The 15,534-nt window shown below is 44.3% G+C and overlaps 1 protein-coding gene across 1 annotated transcript in view; it reads left to right on the top strand.

The window, feature by feature from the left end:
• PIGN (phosphatidylinositol glycan anchor biosynthesis class N) overlaps positions 1-15,534 on the top strand; it is a 351,259-nt gene that overhangs the window by 295,569 nt on the left and 40,156 nt on the right. Inside the window, 1 exon segment of the mRNA XM_066579178.1 lies at positions 3,078-3,151. Within this exon segment, the coding sequence (XP_066435275.1) occupies positions 3,078-3,151 (74 nt within the window).

Here is a 15,534-nt window from a genome sequence, read left to right on the forward strand (position 1 = left end):
AGGGGTTAAAATTATACTCACAAAAAAATTTTTTTTAATCCTTTTTTTTTTCTACTATCCGCTTCAACAATCTAGACTATTTTGTCAAGTCCATTACATAAAATCTAAATTAAAATTCTTTTAGTTCCAGGTTGTAATGCAACAAAACAGGAAAAACACCAGGGAGGGTGAATACTTTTGCAAGGCACTGTATACAACTAACTTGTAAAAATAAAGAACCTCCAGACAGCAGGTCAAAATAGAATGCAAAAATTTTACCATCACTACAGTTGTGTTTTTGTTTTTTTTTCCAGACCTCAATCTTGGGGTCCACATTTTTGGGATTCCATAGTATTGTATAGAATAGTCATCCATAGGATTGTGTTATTAAAGGGACCGATGTAGAGATGGTCAAAATCTACTTTGCAGCTCTCAAGGAAAATTTGCAAATAAATCTGTGGACTCCAGTTTACAGTTTATGATCCACATGAGCCAACTGATAAATAGTAGGGAAACCATTAAAAATAAAGATTTTATTTTTAAATGTTCAACCTTTGGGCACAAGTATACATATTACGTACAAAGTAATTAGATTTTTTAATTTAGATTATATATGTAAATTTGCTGCATTATGCATCATTAATCTCCAGTTACTCTGTAATAAATCCCAGAGATACATCAGAATTCTGCTGTTTGTCATTGGAAACACTTGTCAAGCCTATTCGCCATGACATCCTTGACAAGCGTAGATACGTTTTTCTTCATATTATTGTACAGTGTTTGGTGTTAACACTTAACTTGCCAAAATACAAATCACAAATTCTGTAAAGATAGTTGTGTAAATTACATGTGTTCCCTACATCAATTACTTTTTTGTTCCCATGGAAAATTTTCGATTGGTTAAGCTTGTTTTTAACCGCTTAACTCTCTAGAATGTATAGTTATGTCCTGCAGCGTCAGGGTATGTATGAAGGAAGATCGCAGGGTGATCTCCCTCCATACAACGCGTGTGCCGGCTGTTTCTTACAGCTGACACCCGGCAACCTCCCTGATAAGCCACACGACTCATTGGAGCTGTTACCCGTTTAAATGTCACTGTAAATTTTGACAGCGGCATTTAAATCCCCCAACTGTTTTCGGGGGTCCCATACGGGCCCCCTGCAATGAAATCGCAGGGAGCCATACAGGTGTCATGGCACTGGGGGGCCTTCTGAAAGGCCCCAGGGCTGTCATGGCAGAATGCCTATCAAGCTATTCCCATAGGGTGGCTTGATAGAATGCCTGCCCAATCGCAGTATGATATAATGCTATGGTATTGCATTATACTACAGGAGCGAACAAAGCATTGCAAATTGTTTTCCCTTCTGAGGACTAAGAAGAAATAAGATTAATAAAGTTTTACTAATTTAAGTTAAAAAAAAGTTTAAAAAAAAACCCTTTTGCCATATTCATAAAACAATCTAAATGATAAAACAAAAATACATATTTGGTATCACTACGTCCGTGAAAGTAACGAATTATTTGCCCCACATGATGCACATCAGAAAAAAATTGACAAGCCAGAAATGCACTTTTTTTGGTCATTCGGCCTCCAAGAAAAAAATGCAATAAAATGCGAACCAAAATCGGTATGCATTCCAAATATACGCAACTGTTATTTATCCAATGATCTAGATGTCTGAGGGCTTGTTTTTTTTATGGTTGCCTTCAAAGGACCATTTAGTAATTTGAATTACTGTAATTTTAAAGGAGGTGAAGGAGAGAATAGATGGACCAGAGCAAGATTCTAGTTCAAAAAAATTGAGACACAAGTCCCTTGACAGACACTTGACTCTAAACTGCCAGGTAGTTGGAGAAAATGAAAAATTTGGGGAGTGAGCAGAACCTGGTGAAAGATTCCAAAAAAACCTTAGTACAGGGACTGTCCTGACTGGGCTTAACAGCAGTATAACACAGTGTCTTCTCTCATCCGCACAGTAGGCTCACGGGATATGGACAGGCAGGCAGAAATGGACTGTCCTCTGCAGGATGGTAGTGAGGACCAGCTGGGTTGTACAAGTTGCCTCATGGTCTGAGCCCCGGCAAGCAGTGCTATGCTACAGGACAGGCTCAATTGGAGAGGCAGACGGGGAGTACACACCAAAAGCTTCAGGAGCTGCAGGAACTGTGACAGCACTCAGTCTGCATTCGCCTGACATCGCAGTGTAGGACCAAGATAGTGGTGACTATTCCAGCACCAAGCCACAAACGAGTCCACTGTGTACTAGAGGGTCTTCCTGGCACAGCTTAAGACCTTCCAGTCTAGAAGAGGCTCTTCTGTGTCCGGACCTTGCAGGCCACATAAAATGATGTGGCGGGCCAGATTTGGCCCGTGGGTATTCAGTTTGACATATGTGCCTTAGAAGAAGCAATTTGCATGCCTGCTTCAGGGGGGATGATGTAAATTAGGCAGAGAAACAATAGAGGACTATTAGAGTTTGTCAGGATTGTGCATTCTTGTATGCCTACAGTATATAGCCTGAGTAGGAATTTTTAGTTTGCCAATATTAAGTTGTGTCTTTTGGTGCTCTGTTATTACGTAGCAGTCTTTTATGACCTTTTGGACTTGTGTCAAGGTATTTCAATAACCATTGGCGCTATAATTTTAAAAAGTTCCATTTCAAGGTATTTTCAGTCATTCAACTAACTTGTTTCTTGAAAACTACACTATTCTTTTAGAACGGCTAAGGAAACAGTCTAAAATGTACTGTGGAATTACTGGGAGCCTTGACTGAAGGTTTCGGATGAAAGCTTTTCCTTTAGCGTGCATGTCATTCTTTATGAATCGAACGCATACTTTCTCCAAGCCACAAATTGTATCTTCCCATGCATTAATCAGTGCGTATAAAGAGCTTATATTCCATATTCATTTTGGTGTCTGGGTAACTAGGATATGTTGAAGGGCAGCATTAATTTGAAATATCTTTTAATGTGCTAAATTTTTCATTCAGAACAATAAGAATTTGCCCGTCATTCAGAGAATAGATAGTCGATCAAGACAGCTTGAAATAAAGCTCTGAGAAGATTTCTCTTCCAACTTTCAGCCTTGTGTTTTACAGATTCTCATCCCTTTCATTTTGGTGATGTGTTCTTTTGAAACGGTTCAGATCTCAGCGCAGATTTCCTCTAAAAGGTACATGAAAAGCTAGCAGTTGATGATGCACATTAATTCGCTTCTGTCAGCAGGTCAGATTGCTGCCCCTGGACTGAATATTTATGGTCTAATTGTTACTCATTTTCATATGACTTTTTAAAATGATGATTATGAATGCTGACCAGTATTAACTATTTGTCTGTATTAAACAACTTGTCTGTAGTAGCCAATGCCTTTTCTTTTCCCTACTAGACCCAATGTTTCTGGTGGCGCAATGTGCCATATACTAATATAGTGAAAGGGATTGGAGTTGGTGAAAATATTTTTGTGTGCTGCACGTTACATAGGAACCTCAGCAGCTCGCTGACGAGACATGTTGGCTTGTTGCTTTCACATATAAGCTGCACGTGATTTATGAACTTCAGCTGCTCACTAAGGAGACATGTTGGCTCGTTGCTTTCACATATAAGCTGCATATGATTTACGAACTTTACCACCTCGCTGAGGAGGCATGTTGGTTCTTTGCTTTCACATATCAGCTGTACGAGATTTACATCTGCTCGCTGAAGTGAAATTGTGGTTTCAATAAAGAAAATGCTCACCAGCAGCACACAATAGTAACCCTCCTGGATGAGGCAAAATGTATGCACAGCCACAAAGGAATCTGAACCTGGATTCCCAGTAAAGTCTACAAAGTGAAGCTTCTGGCAGCATAAATGGAGGAAGGTGCAGTCTATGCTGCCATGAACTTCTTCTCTTGGTGAAATTGTGGTTGCTGTATCATGTAAGTTGCATTAGCTTAATGGTTTATAGATGAGGGATGCGCTAAAGGAAAATTAGAATAGATGGTTAGGTGAAAGTCTCACTCACCTGGTGCTTTATTGAGGTAAATCTCCTGAGAATTACCTCACCAGCACCTCCAAATCCAAGACAGCATATAACGGGTGCTTTATTCCACATCCGAAGACAGACGCAAAAAATTCACAAGCAACCACCATGAATGGGGGCTTGTAACATTAAACAATAACAAAAAGATAAAAAGGATTTCTGCGCTCGTAGGGATAAAGCATATATAGCAGGGTGGGCAAATCATATATTATCCACTGAGCAACGCGTTTCGGCGATAGACCATCGCCTTTCTCAAGCTCACAGAATGACAAAAACACATACATTTATACAAAAATCATTAATAGAACTCACATGTTCCCCTCTAGCCGGGACGCGCTGGCGTTGTACGCCGTAATCAGGATAGGGGCGGAATCCCTGCTACCTACAACAAGTAGAATGTCATCACGACGCCACTTGAGCGCACGTTGCATTCCAAGTATTCAACAAACTTTATTAAAACTGATGCTAGATGAACAGCAATCACCGTTCCGAGTTACCAAGCTAACTAAAGAAGCAATGTTAAAAGCAATTTCTATATCTGAACTATAGTGGTTTACCATAACAACAATCAATAAGTGAACCTTATATAACAATTATATATATAATATAAAAATTAATATCAAAGATAAAGCAAGCATCAGTTTTAATAAAGTTTGTTGAATACTTGGAACGCAATGTGCGCTCCAAGTGGCGTCGTGATGACATTCTACTTGTAGGTAGCGGGGATTCCGCCCCTATCCTGATTACGGCGTACAACGCCAGCACGTCCCGGCTAGAGGGGAACGTGAGTTCTAGTAATGATTTTTGTATAAATGTGTGTTATTGTCATTCTGTGAGCTTGAGAAAGGCGATGGTCTATCGTCAAAACGCGTTGCCCAATGGATAATAAATATATGATTCGTCCACCCTGCTGTATATGCTTTATCCCTACGAGCGCAGAAATCCTTTTTATCTTTTTGTTATTGATTAGCTTAATGGTGGCGTTGAACCCTTTGGGTGGCATGTTTGCACAACGTCCAGCGTTGAAACAGTCACTAACGGTTGGTGATTTGATGAAGGCTTGACTGATGTTGACTGCATTAGCACTTGAGATGACCTATCATCGCGTTCAGGAGATGTGAAAGACTAGGCTTTAATGTTGGTCAATATGCACCGCCAGCTATGTATGTGGACATTTGTGAGGTGTCCTTTATTGGAGTCTCCACACAGGTGTCCAGCGGTGTCACAACCAGCTACAAACTGCCAGACTGAGTACTGCTGTATCCATAGCATCTGAGGCCGCAGGGCTTTGTGGGGGATGTAGTCCACCCATAATCCCCCATTTAGTGCACAGAAATGAAGGACCTGTGATTCCATCACCATCATATGATTAGGGGCGGAGCTCAGATCCCTGGTGACTGACCGCACGACGGTGACGTCATCACATGTAACTCAGTCACTCATCACTCTGTGATAGGTGGTCGTTAGTATTTTGAATAAGTCATGCTGATAGTGAAACTTACCATTTCGTAACTGATGACCAGTATCAACAGAAATCAATTGTTGTCCAGTGATAACTACTGGCACCCTTTGCCACTGTAGGAGAGTTGTGTTTTCATTGACAGTAACAGCTTTACGTCTGTGCAAAGATCAAAACTTTTGTCCTTTTTAATAAGGTTTGCATGTACTAATTTTACTTGCTCATTCCTAATTACCCTTTTAGGACAATAGCCCTATTTGAAACCTAGGCATCAGTGGCTGGATGTTAAAGATAGTAGGACTGGGGTGGGGTATATATTTACATATCTTGCCGGGCATTTAGAGTAAAATCAGGGGTGGTACAATTTGTGTAGTGCTTTCCTTAATGCTTAGAGGGAATTTCCAGGCAGCGCCCACCAGGATACACAGAGGTCTGGGTGAAAGTGCTGCTTCGACCCCTGTGTAGTGTCCATTGGGCGTAATTGCAGCGCCCATTGATTTCAATGAGATTCTCAGCCATGAGTCTCGTCAGACTTGCATGGACACACTTCCATGTGCTGTCTGACCCTTCAGGCAGTTGACATTGCATGTTTGATTCCAGTCCATTATACGGATCAGCATAGGGACATGCTAGTCCGTGTGAAAAACCGCCTGTGTGTATAGCTTACAGCTATAATGGGTCCGTGTGCTGTCTGTGAAATACAGACATTGGCGTTGATTAACTACAAAAAGTTACATCAACTCACTGTAGTCCTAATTCTTTCCCAGATGTTTTCCCGTACTGCAAATCACTCTTCTTAACCACACACTTTTTGTAAACCTAAAGCCATTATTTGGATTTACAGATAAACTAAATTAAAACAAAGATTTGTTGGACGAATAGTGACTCTACAGCAGATTATACTAGACGGAATGTGTGTCTCTTTAGGTTGTAATTAACTTGTGTAACGTGTCACTCGTGCTTATATAGTGCAATTAACTTCACTACAAATAATCATTTCCTTTTTTGAAAATAGCTGGAAGTACAAAAACCTAAATATTTGTCAGAAAACGTGATAGTTTAATCAAAAGTTTAATTTTCAAACAGATTACGCCAGTCCTAATGCAATTAGTACAGAACTAATACAACTCAAATATATTTAAAAAAAAGTCTCGTATTAGTAAAGGGGTCGAGCGTCATCCGAGATGACAATAGTTGGAAATGCTAAACTTCCAGAAAAAATGGCAACCACCACACTATACCTCTCCAATGTGTTACTGCCGCAAATCCACAGTCACACAGGGCGGATTCCCGACGGGAATGTCGCGGTTTGGCCGCAGCAAAAACCGTGACATTTCCGCCGGGAGAACCGCGGCGGCGGCTTTGAAGTGTCTCGGACGCTCGCTTTTCCGTTGCGGCCGGCGCTTCCATAGAGGAGAGCGCGGCCGCAGCTGGAAAATAAAAAATAGACATGCTGCGTTCGGCAAATCCGCACCGCAGCAGCGGCTTCTGCCGACTTAGCCGCAGCGAATTTGCCCTCCCGTGTGGATGAGATTTCTGAGAAATCTTGTCCACATGGCTGGCTAATCCTGGGATTAGTGACCGCATGTGGATTTGCCGCTGCGAAATTCCGCACAGAATCTCCGTGGCAAATCCACCCTGTGTGAACCCAGCCTTAGTGGTAGCAAAGAAGTGAGGTCAAGGAGATCTTATTTAAAGACCACTAATCACACGTACATGACACAATTGAGGAGTCATGTCACAGAATAGTTACCGTGACAAATCTAGTAAACCACCAAATGTGATGACAGAGGGATGTCTTAAGCAAAGCAACCTAAGTCAATATAAATTCACAGCATAGAAAAATATAAGCTGATCGATTTAAACATGAATTCTTCTGTCAAAAAGGAAAAATAATTTTATGATCAATGATACATGCCTTGTCGCCCTACATGTGCTAGACATATTGGCACCTATGTGCAGATACACTCTCATACTAATCTGGGTAAAACTGGTCACCTGGTCATAAATTTGGACATAATCCTTCATAACTTTTATGAAAGAGAATGTCAACTGGAAACATGAAGCTTAATCACAAAAGACTTGATACTTTGTATACGCTGACCTAACACAGGGAACGTATAGAGAGCGCTTACTAGCATGCGCATTGTCACCAAAACTGCTGAAGCCGACACGTGCATGTGTAGTAAAGGCAAGGAGGTAAGAAAAAAGCCCAGAAACCCCTGTAAAGCAAACCTAAATGAGAAACCAACAGACACACTAGGGAGGAGGTTTGAAGAGAGGGAACAGGGAGAAAAAAAGCAGACTGCTCTGGACATTGCAGAATGGGACAGCGTGGGAGTGCAGACCGAATCCCATTGAAGTGAATGGGACTTAGCTTGCAGTACCACACAAATGTTAGGTGGCAATGTGGAATAATGGATTTAATGGAGGAGGTGTCCAACCTCCTATTCAATGCCTTCAGGAATTTGCAGGGTCTGGCCAGGTCCTGGTTGGATATCATTATCACATAGGCCTCATGTCCAAGGGTGGGAGCCCGCAGCAGAATCCAACCCTTCGTACCTGTCCGGATCTTTTTTTTTTCTGTACTGTAGATGTATGCGGAAGTGCCAGCCAGCGTACATGCACAATACAGGGTTTTTTTTAGTTTTTTTAAATTCTTTTATCATTTTCAATTTCCATGCATTAACATTTTACATTTCTGCAACAGTGTATATGATACAATATCTCCAGAGTCCATTCCACAAATAACAGTTCCAAAGATGATAAAACAACCAAGAAAGAACCCAAGTTTCTGACTAGTAACAATCAAAATTTCCGATTTCTCCAGCATCTATACTTGAAGAAAGAGGGTTTAAGCACATTTATTCCAGCCTTGGGTCACCAAGGTCGGACCCGACACGCAAACATCCTGTCCTTTTCACACAAACACATAGTACAAGGGATAAAAACATATATGGAAGACTACATATAGTGGGGGGGGGGGGGGGGGAGGGAGAAAAAGGGGAGAAAGTCACTTTCTAGCTCAGGAACTATACAGTAGCCTGTACTCTTAGTCTTGCCTACCTCTTAGTGAAGCCATGAGGTCCTCCATCTCCATAATCCAATTTACTGTATTGAGCCACATCTTGATGGTGGGTGGAGAAGTCTGTCTCCAGAGTCTGGGAATTACAGATCTCGCCACGCCTATCAGATGTCGCACCACTGACTTTTTATAAGTCAATATTGGGATGTCACAGTGATGCAGAAGGAAGAGGGCCAGTGATTTTGGTAAGACACATTGAGTGAATTTAGAGGTAATTCGCCATACCTCCGACCAGAAGTCCACCAGCACCTGACAGACATGTAACAACGTCCCCCTAACGACCCCACATCTCCAGCGGAGAAAGGGGCCCAAGGGGAACATCTCGTGTAGGCGGGAGGGCACCCTGTACCAGTGCGACAGGATCTTATACCCAGACTCCTGGACTTGACTTGATATGGAAGCAGAGTGTCACTGCATACATTTTTTCCTTCTCCTCTAGCCTAAATGTGATATTAAGGTCTTTTTCCCATTTCTGTAAAAAACTTGGGGGCACAACCTCTGCTTGTGTTTAGGATACCATACATTTGTGTTAGTGTATGTCTGGAGGGACCCTTTTCCACAACACGCAGTCTCAAATTGCGTTTTGGGGCGGGAGAATGAGCTTGGGTGGGGAAGGGACAGGAGGAAATGTCTCAATTGGATGGTCTGCCAGAATGAGAATCGGGTCTGGCTAGTCGTGTCCCCCAGATCCTCTCCCGAGAGCCAATGGCCCTCATGCAGAAAGTGACCTGCTCTGAATCTGCCACCCATGAACCAATCACAAAATGTTTTGCTCTCATTCCCTGGAGGGAATTCCGGGTTGCCAAGAATATAAAACATAGCTCTGGGGGAGATGCCCGCCCCTGCGAGGATCCTTGTTACAGTTGTCATCGTGGGCCCAATTGTGGGGTGACATGCTAGTTTTGCAGTGACCTGGTCCTGTATCCATTGGATAACTAAGAGAGATACTGGTGCTGATACCTGTTCTATGTCAAGCCACTGTTTAAGGTCCCGACGTCTGTGCCAGTCCACTATACGCATTAGATGTGCTGCCTGGTAGTATTGGGGGACGTTTGGAAGGCCCATACCCCACTCCTTTTTGGTCTGGTCAGTGTATTGCGGGCTATGCGAGTTGGTTTATTTGCTCAAACAAATTTGGACATAAGAGAAAGTAATTGCTGAAAAAATAGTCTGAGTACTTGGATTGGTAACGCTTAAAACAGGTAGAGCACTCTTGGTAGGATATTCATTTTGGAAATAGCACACCTCGTGAACCACGAGAATAAACCCTTCGTCCAGGAACTTAGATCCTGCCAGATATTTATACGTTTTGGGTAGTTCACAGAATAAAGCCCCACTACAGTAGATGTGAGGTTGATCCCTAAATATAGAAACTGGTCTCTCTTCCAGGAAAACAAGAGAATCTTTAATTTAATTTGCTAAGGCTAGGTGGAGCAAAACGTTCAGTGCCGCCGATTTGTGGTGATTGATCTTAAAATTGGATAGCGGAGAATATCGATTAATTTTTTAAAACAGATTTGGTAAAGAAATTTGCGCTTTGGTGATGAAAAATAGGTTATTTGCATATGCTGCTATCTTATGCTCCATATCTGCCAGTTCTATTCCCCCCCTACGTTCACATTAGACCTAGGAGTGGTCCCAGATATATAATTAAGATCGGGGCGACAGTGGGCAGCCTTGTCTCGTCCCATTCGTGATAGAAAAGGGGGTAGAGAGCTGACCATTTACTCGAACTCAGCTGTTGGACATGAGTAGAGACTGGATAACCATTGCACCATATGAGGGCCTTACCCCAAATGTGACAAGGAAATCCCATACCTCTCTGTCGAACGCTTTGTATCTGACCGTAAGCAGACCAGGATAGAGTGTTTATGCGTGATAAATCAGGTTAATGGCTTTTGTTGCTTCCCAGCTCTATTGCTTCTTGTGTAAACCTGCCCAATTTCTGTGGTTCGAGAGGTTACCGTATCAATGTCCTTCGGGAATTCCTATCCTGCTCTGACTGAGGGGTTGACAGGTTATATAACACCTTGTAGTATTCCCTGAATGCTTCTGATATCTGTTGGGGAATGTGACGGGTCCTGCCGTTAGGATTTGTAATATGAGTGACATATGTTCTTTCTCTGACATTGCGCAATGCCTGGGCCAGCATCCGGCTAGGCTTGTTGCCAAATTTAAAAAATGGCATCTGCATTTTGCTAGGTTTACTTTTGCTTGATCCAAGCTTATCTTGCGTACCCTATATCTAAGTTGCACTAACTACACTCCCTGTGCACCATCTAAGGTAGATTTATGAGCAAGTTCCAGTTTCTTAATGCGCTCTAACAACTTGCACAGCTGAGCTCCTCTCTTTTTTTTTTTTTTTTAATGTGGGACCAGAGACCATATAAAACCCGCAGATAACGCACTTGTCGGCTTCCCAGATCGTCAAAGGGTTTACTACGGGAGTATTATGTTTGAAGTAGTCTCGTAGGGCTGTATGTATCTCGCCTGATGTTACCGGGTCACGGATTAAAGGAGATGTCCCGAGGCAGCAAGTGGGTCTATACACTTCTGTATGGCCATAATAATGCACTTTGTAATATACATTGTGCATTAATTATGAGCCATACAGAAGTTATAAAAAGTTTTATACTTACCTGCTCCGTTGCTAGCGTCCTCGTCTCCATGGTGCCGACTAATTTTCGGCCTCCGATGGCCAAATTAGCCGCGCTTGCGCAGTCCGGGTCTTCTGTAGTCTTCTATGGAGCCGCTCGTGCCAGAGAGCGGCTCCGTGTAGCTCCGCCCCGTCACGTGCCGATTCCAGCCAATCAGGAGGCTGGAATCGGCAGTGGACCGCACAGAAGAGCTGCGGTCCACGAAGACAGAGGATCCCGGCGGCCATCTTCAGCAGGTGAGTATGAAGACGCCGGACCGCCGGGATTCAGGTAAGCGCTGTGCGGGTGGGTTTTTTAACCCCTGCATCGGGGTTGTCTCGCGCCGAACGGGGGGGGGGGGGTTAAAAAAAAAAAAACCCGTTTCGGCGCGGGACATCTCCTTTAAGGATTCATTCAGGTGCCAATGCCACTCTGTCCCTCCATACTTTACACAACGAAAGGGTAATAAGGGCATGGTCTGACAACGTGATATCCATTTCCGCTGAGATAAGCTGAGTCATGGAGGAATAGTGTATCAGAAAATAGTCGATTTGTTATGTGAGGGAGAAAAAAATGTGTGATCTTTGCTAGTAGGGTGCAAGATCTTCCACGCGTCTATCAACTGATGCTTGTGTAGGGCTTTCCTGAAACTACGGTGTGCAGATAGCGGAAGACTGCTACTACCCCTGGAGGTGTCTACCTGAGGGTCCAGAAAGGTCACCTGGTTGGAGTTGGTAAAATACAAGGAAGCGATTGGTGTGCTGGCAAGCTTACCCTTGAGGAAAAGATATCGTTGTCCTGGATCACTGCGCGTCTCTGCATGTTCCCACGAGACTGAGTTGGAGATCAGAATAGAGACTCCCTTCAATTTAGCTTCCACGTTTGTGCTACAATAGACGCTCAGGAATCTCACACTCACAAACCCCGGGACTGCATCCGTCCGAAAGTGGGTCTCTTGTATGAAGGCTACCCTTGCCCTTTTCCATAGAAGACCTGAGGATAGAGGACCTTCCTTCCGGATTATTTAATCCCTGCGCATTAATAGAAAGAACAGTGAGGTTAGCGGGCCCGAGGGCATGATCAGTATCATGGACACAGTTGGTGTCTGATAATAGTACCTGTTAGTAAAAAGAAAACCTTACAGGACAAGAAAAGAAAAGGAGGGAGGGGAGAACAAACGACACTATGCTAGATGCTCAGGGGGAAGACAGACCAATTACAAAGAACAGTACTACCAATTTTGCAATTAGTCACTCAAAATTATTCAGGCATACCCCCCCCCCCCTCCCCCATACCAGAAGGGGGCACCGGAGTCCCTGAAACCCTACTTGTGGTTACGTGGAAATATGTTGGACAAGCAAGGCAGCAGGCCTAACATAAGGTAACAGTGGAAAAAGGGGAGACACTATGCAGAGCAAGGGATTTAATAAATGTGTCCCTCTCATTGCAGCAACCGCCAAACAATTTAGAATATCAATCAGGAACTTTGCTTAGCCGCATCCTGTCAGTCCTGGACAGGGATGAGGTATGCTGTTTCGGATGCATAGCCTTTTCTCATGCGCTCATTAGCAAGCGGGGGGGGGGGGGGGGGGGGGATACATTTCCTGCTTTATGCCGGTGGGCTCTCTGAAGTCCCGGGTAATGACCCGTGAGCACAAAGCTTAGGCTATGTCCATAGGGTCAGGACCCCCAAAAGTGCTTGCTGACACTGCATCCATGGGCAAGATCCAGTCCGGGACCGGGAGGACCTTCAGAAAAACAAATGCTCCTTCCAGGTCTGCTGGTGTTTTGTCCGTATAGAGACTGCCTCTCTTGCCGAGTATCAGGTGGAACGGGTGGCCCCACTTGTATGTTGCGTCCGCGCTGCGTCTAACAAGGGGCAAATTACCTTCTGGCTCTTTTGGGTCAGCCTCTATACGACAGGTAGGATAGTGATCTCAGTCCCATGAAAGCTGACTGGGCCCCACTCCCATGCCAGGCGCAGAATCTCTTCCTTCTGCCTATAGAAGTTGACACGGCAGATTACGTCTCTTGGTAAATTTGTATTGCGGGCCCTCCCGCCAAAGAGATGGTGGACCCTGTCTAATTCAATTGCTCTGTCTTCTGGGCGATGTAGTAACTTGTTTTAATGCCTTAACACAATCATGTAGTGCTTCTGGTTGAATGTCCTCTGGAAGGCGTCTCAGTTTTAGGTTATTGCAGCGACCGCGGTTTTCGATGTCGTCTAGATGTAGCGTCAGATCTGAGCTGCTTTTGTTGCTTCTCTACCGTGAAGGCAAGCTGTTGAAAGTCCATAGAAGGAGCGCCTGCGGTCTGCTCCAAGGTAGTGACCCGCTCTGAATGCCTGCACTGAGTGATGTAACGCATCAATGGCCGCCTCGTGTTTCTCCTCAATCCGCAGCAGCTGCATTCCCAGATCCACCTTAGTGGGTAATGAGCGCATCATAACCCATAGTGCCTGCAGGGTTTCAGTGTTATCTATTGGTGGTTCTGGTGGGTCATGGAGGGCGGCAGGAGCAGCAGACACAGTGCTGGATCCAGGGCTGTATGTAATGTAGCCTGTGCTGCACTCTGAAGAGGCTGCTGAGGGGATGATGGGAGTAGTAGTACTCCTAGTCTCTGTCCGGTACTGTGCTGGTGGGCTTGCTTGTGGGGAGTATGGGGCTGCCTCATGGTTGAGGCTGTGTTGCCCTTGTGGGACTGTATACTGGCCCCTGGGCTTTATACACAGCCCTTTCTCCCTGCTGGGTCACCTTGGTGGTGGTTGGGATGCTTCCCGCCCCCTTCACTAACCAGACCCGGCGGCTGAGGAGTGTGCTGTGTCGGCATCAGTATCTGCTCTCCAGAGTGCTGGGAGGACGGCTCCACGTGGCGTCATGGCGCCATGTTAGTTGGCTGCCTCCCTTCTCAGCGGCACCCGCGGAGTGCAGGAACCGGTTGATCGGTGTCCCCGCTGTTACTGGGGAATCTCCCCTCTGCTTTCCTCCTCCTGTCATTGCAGTGAGGGCGTGGTGCAGCTGCGGTAAGGTCTGCTGTTAGTTTGGCGGCAGCGGAGCTCCTGGCCATGCTGCCTTACTCCTCCATGTCCAAGTCACGCCCCCCCTGTTTTTTTTTTTTCCCTTAAACTCCTGCTTGGCCCCGGATTGGACAGCTTCCATGGAGTTCAATGGAAGCCGTCCGCACGGAATCGACACTAAAATGTCTACAAAAGAAATCTGCATGCTTTAATTCAGCTGCGGACGCCCGTACTTCCCTGTGGGTGGCTTGAATTGCGGATCCTCTGCACGGGTGCCCCAAATCAGATCCTCTGTGCATATTGGACCTAAGGTAGAAAAACGGGGAGAAGGAAAAAGTGGAAAGGAGAGAAAGAGGGTGAGGTGATGTGAGGGAGGAAAAGGAAGGACCATACAAGGAAAAGGTTATGTAACTGCATTAAAAAGATCAGAACTCGGCTACTACGGGTAAAGTAGCCAAAAAAATGTGACTCCAAAGAGATCTAAGAACGCATAGTTCAAAGGGAGTGTACGTTTAACGGACAGCATTTCCTCAATGTACAAAAATTAAACAAGCTTTACCTCCCTGTCCTCAGCACTGAAATGACAATTACTCCATGATGGTTTTGATCATGTCCCACATTTCCCTTTTTCCCTCTTTTTCCCTTTTTTTTTTCTTTTTTTGCTAATGGCTGAAAGCTTGTAAGTTTGAAAACCAAAAACCTAATTTGAAATAAGAGTAATATTGATTGCAGCTGTATAGATGCTAAGCAGTCTGTTTAAAAAGGAAGCGCTTGAAGTAATGGGGCCTGGCTGTAGATGTAGCATTGGTCATCTGTAAAGGGAGGTAAGTTATAATGCTGTTAGAGAACGTGACAGGGAGTTGGGTGATTCATTATTTTATACTCCCTCGCTCTTGAGTTCTCAGTGACCGTGCTGGAACGCGAGGGCCTTTTTGATTTATGGATTTTTGGGTGACCTCTTATAGGCCGCTTTAACACAGCCAACAAAATTACACGATTTTCTAGCCCATGTTTTTGTAGCCCATGTTTCCCTATGGAGCTTTCCTTTCTCTGCTGCATTGCACGAAAATGCGTTTTTTTTTTGTGGGGTGTGATGCAACTTTTACAGTAGGAAGTCCTATGGGTTGTCCCTAAAATAAGCCCTAGCTGTATTTAAAAAAAGATTTAAAAAATGCAACAAGCAATACATTACCTAATAGGTGCTGTCCACTCCGCTGCACTTCTCCTCCCAAAGCTCCTGCACACTTGTCTGTAGTCTTCAGCCAGTGCTCAAGAACCAATCACTGCAGCGCTAGATGGACTAATCACAGCCATCATATTGAATGGCTGTGATTGGTT

Source organism: Eleutherodactylus coqui, chromosome 9, assembly GCF_035609145.1.
Source record: "Eleutherodactylus coqui strain aEleCoq1 chromosome 9, aEleCoq1.hap1, whole genome shotgun sequence".
Classification (NCBI taxonomy): domain Eukaryota; kingdom Metazoa; phylum Chordata; class Amphibia; order Anura; family Eleutherodactylidae; genus Eleutherodactylus; species Eleutherodactylus coqui.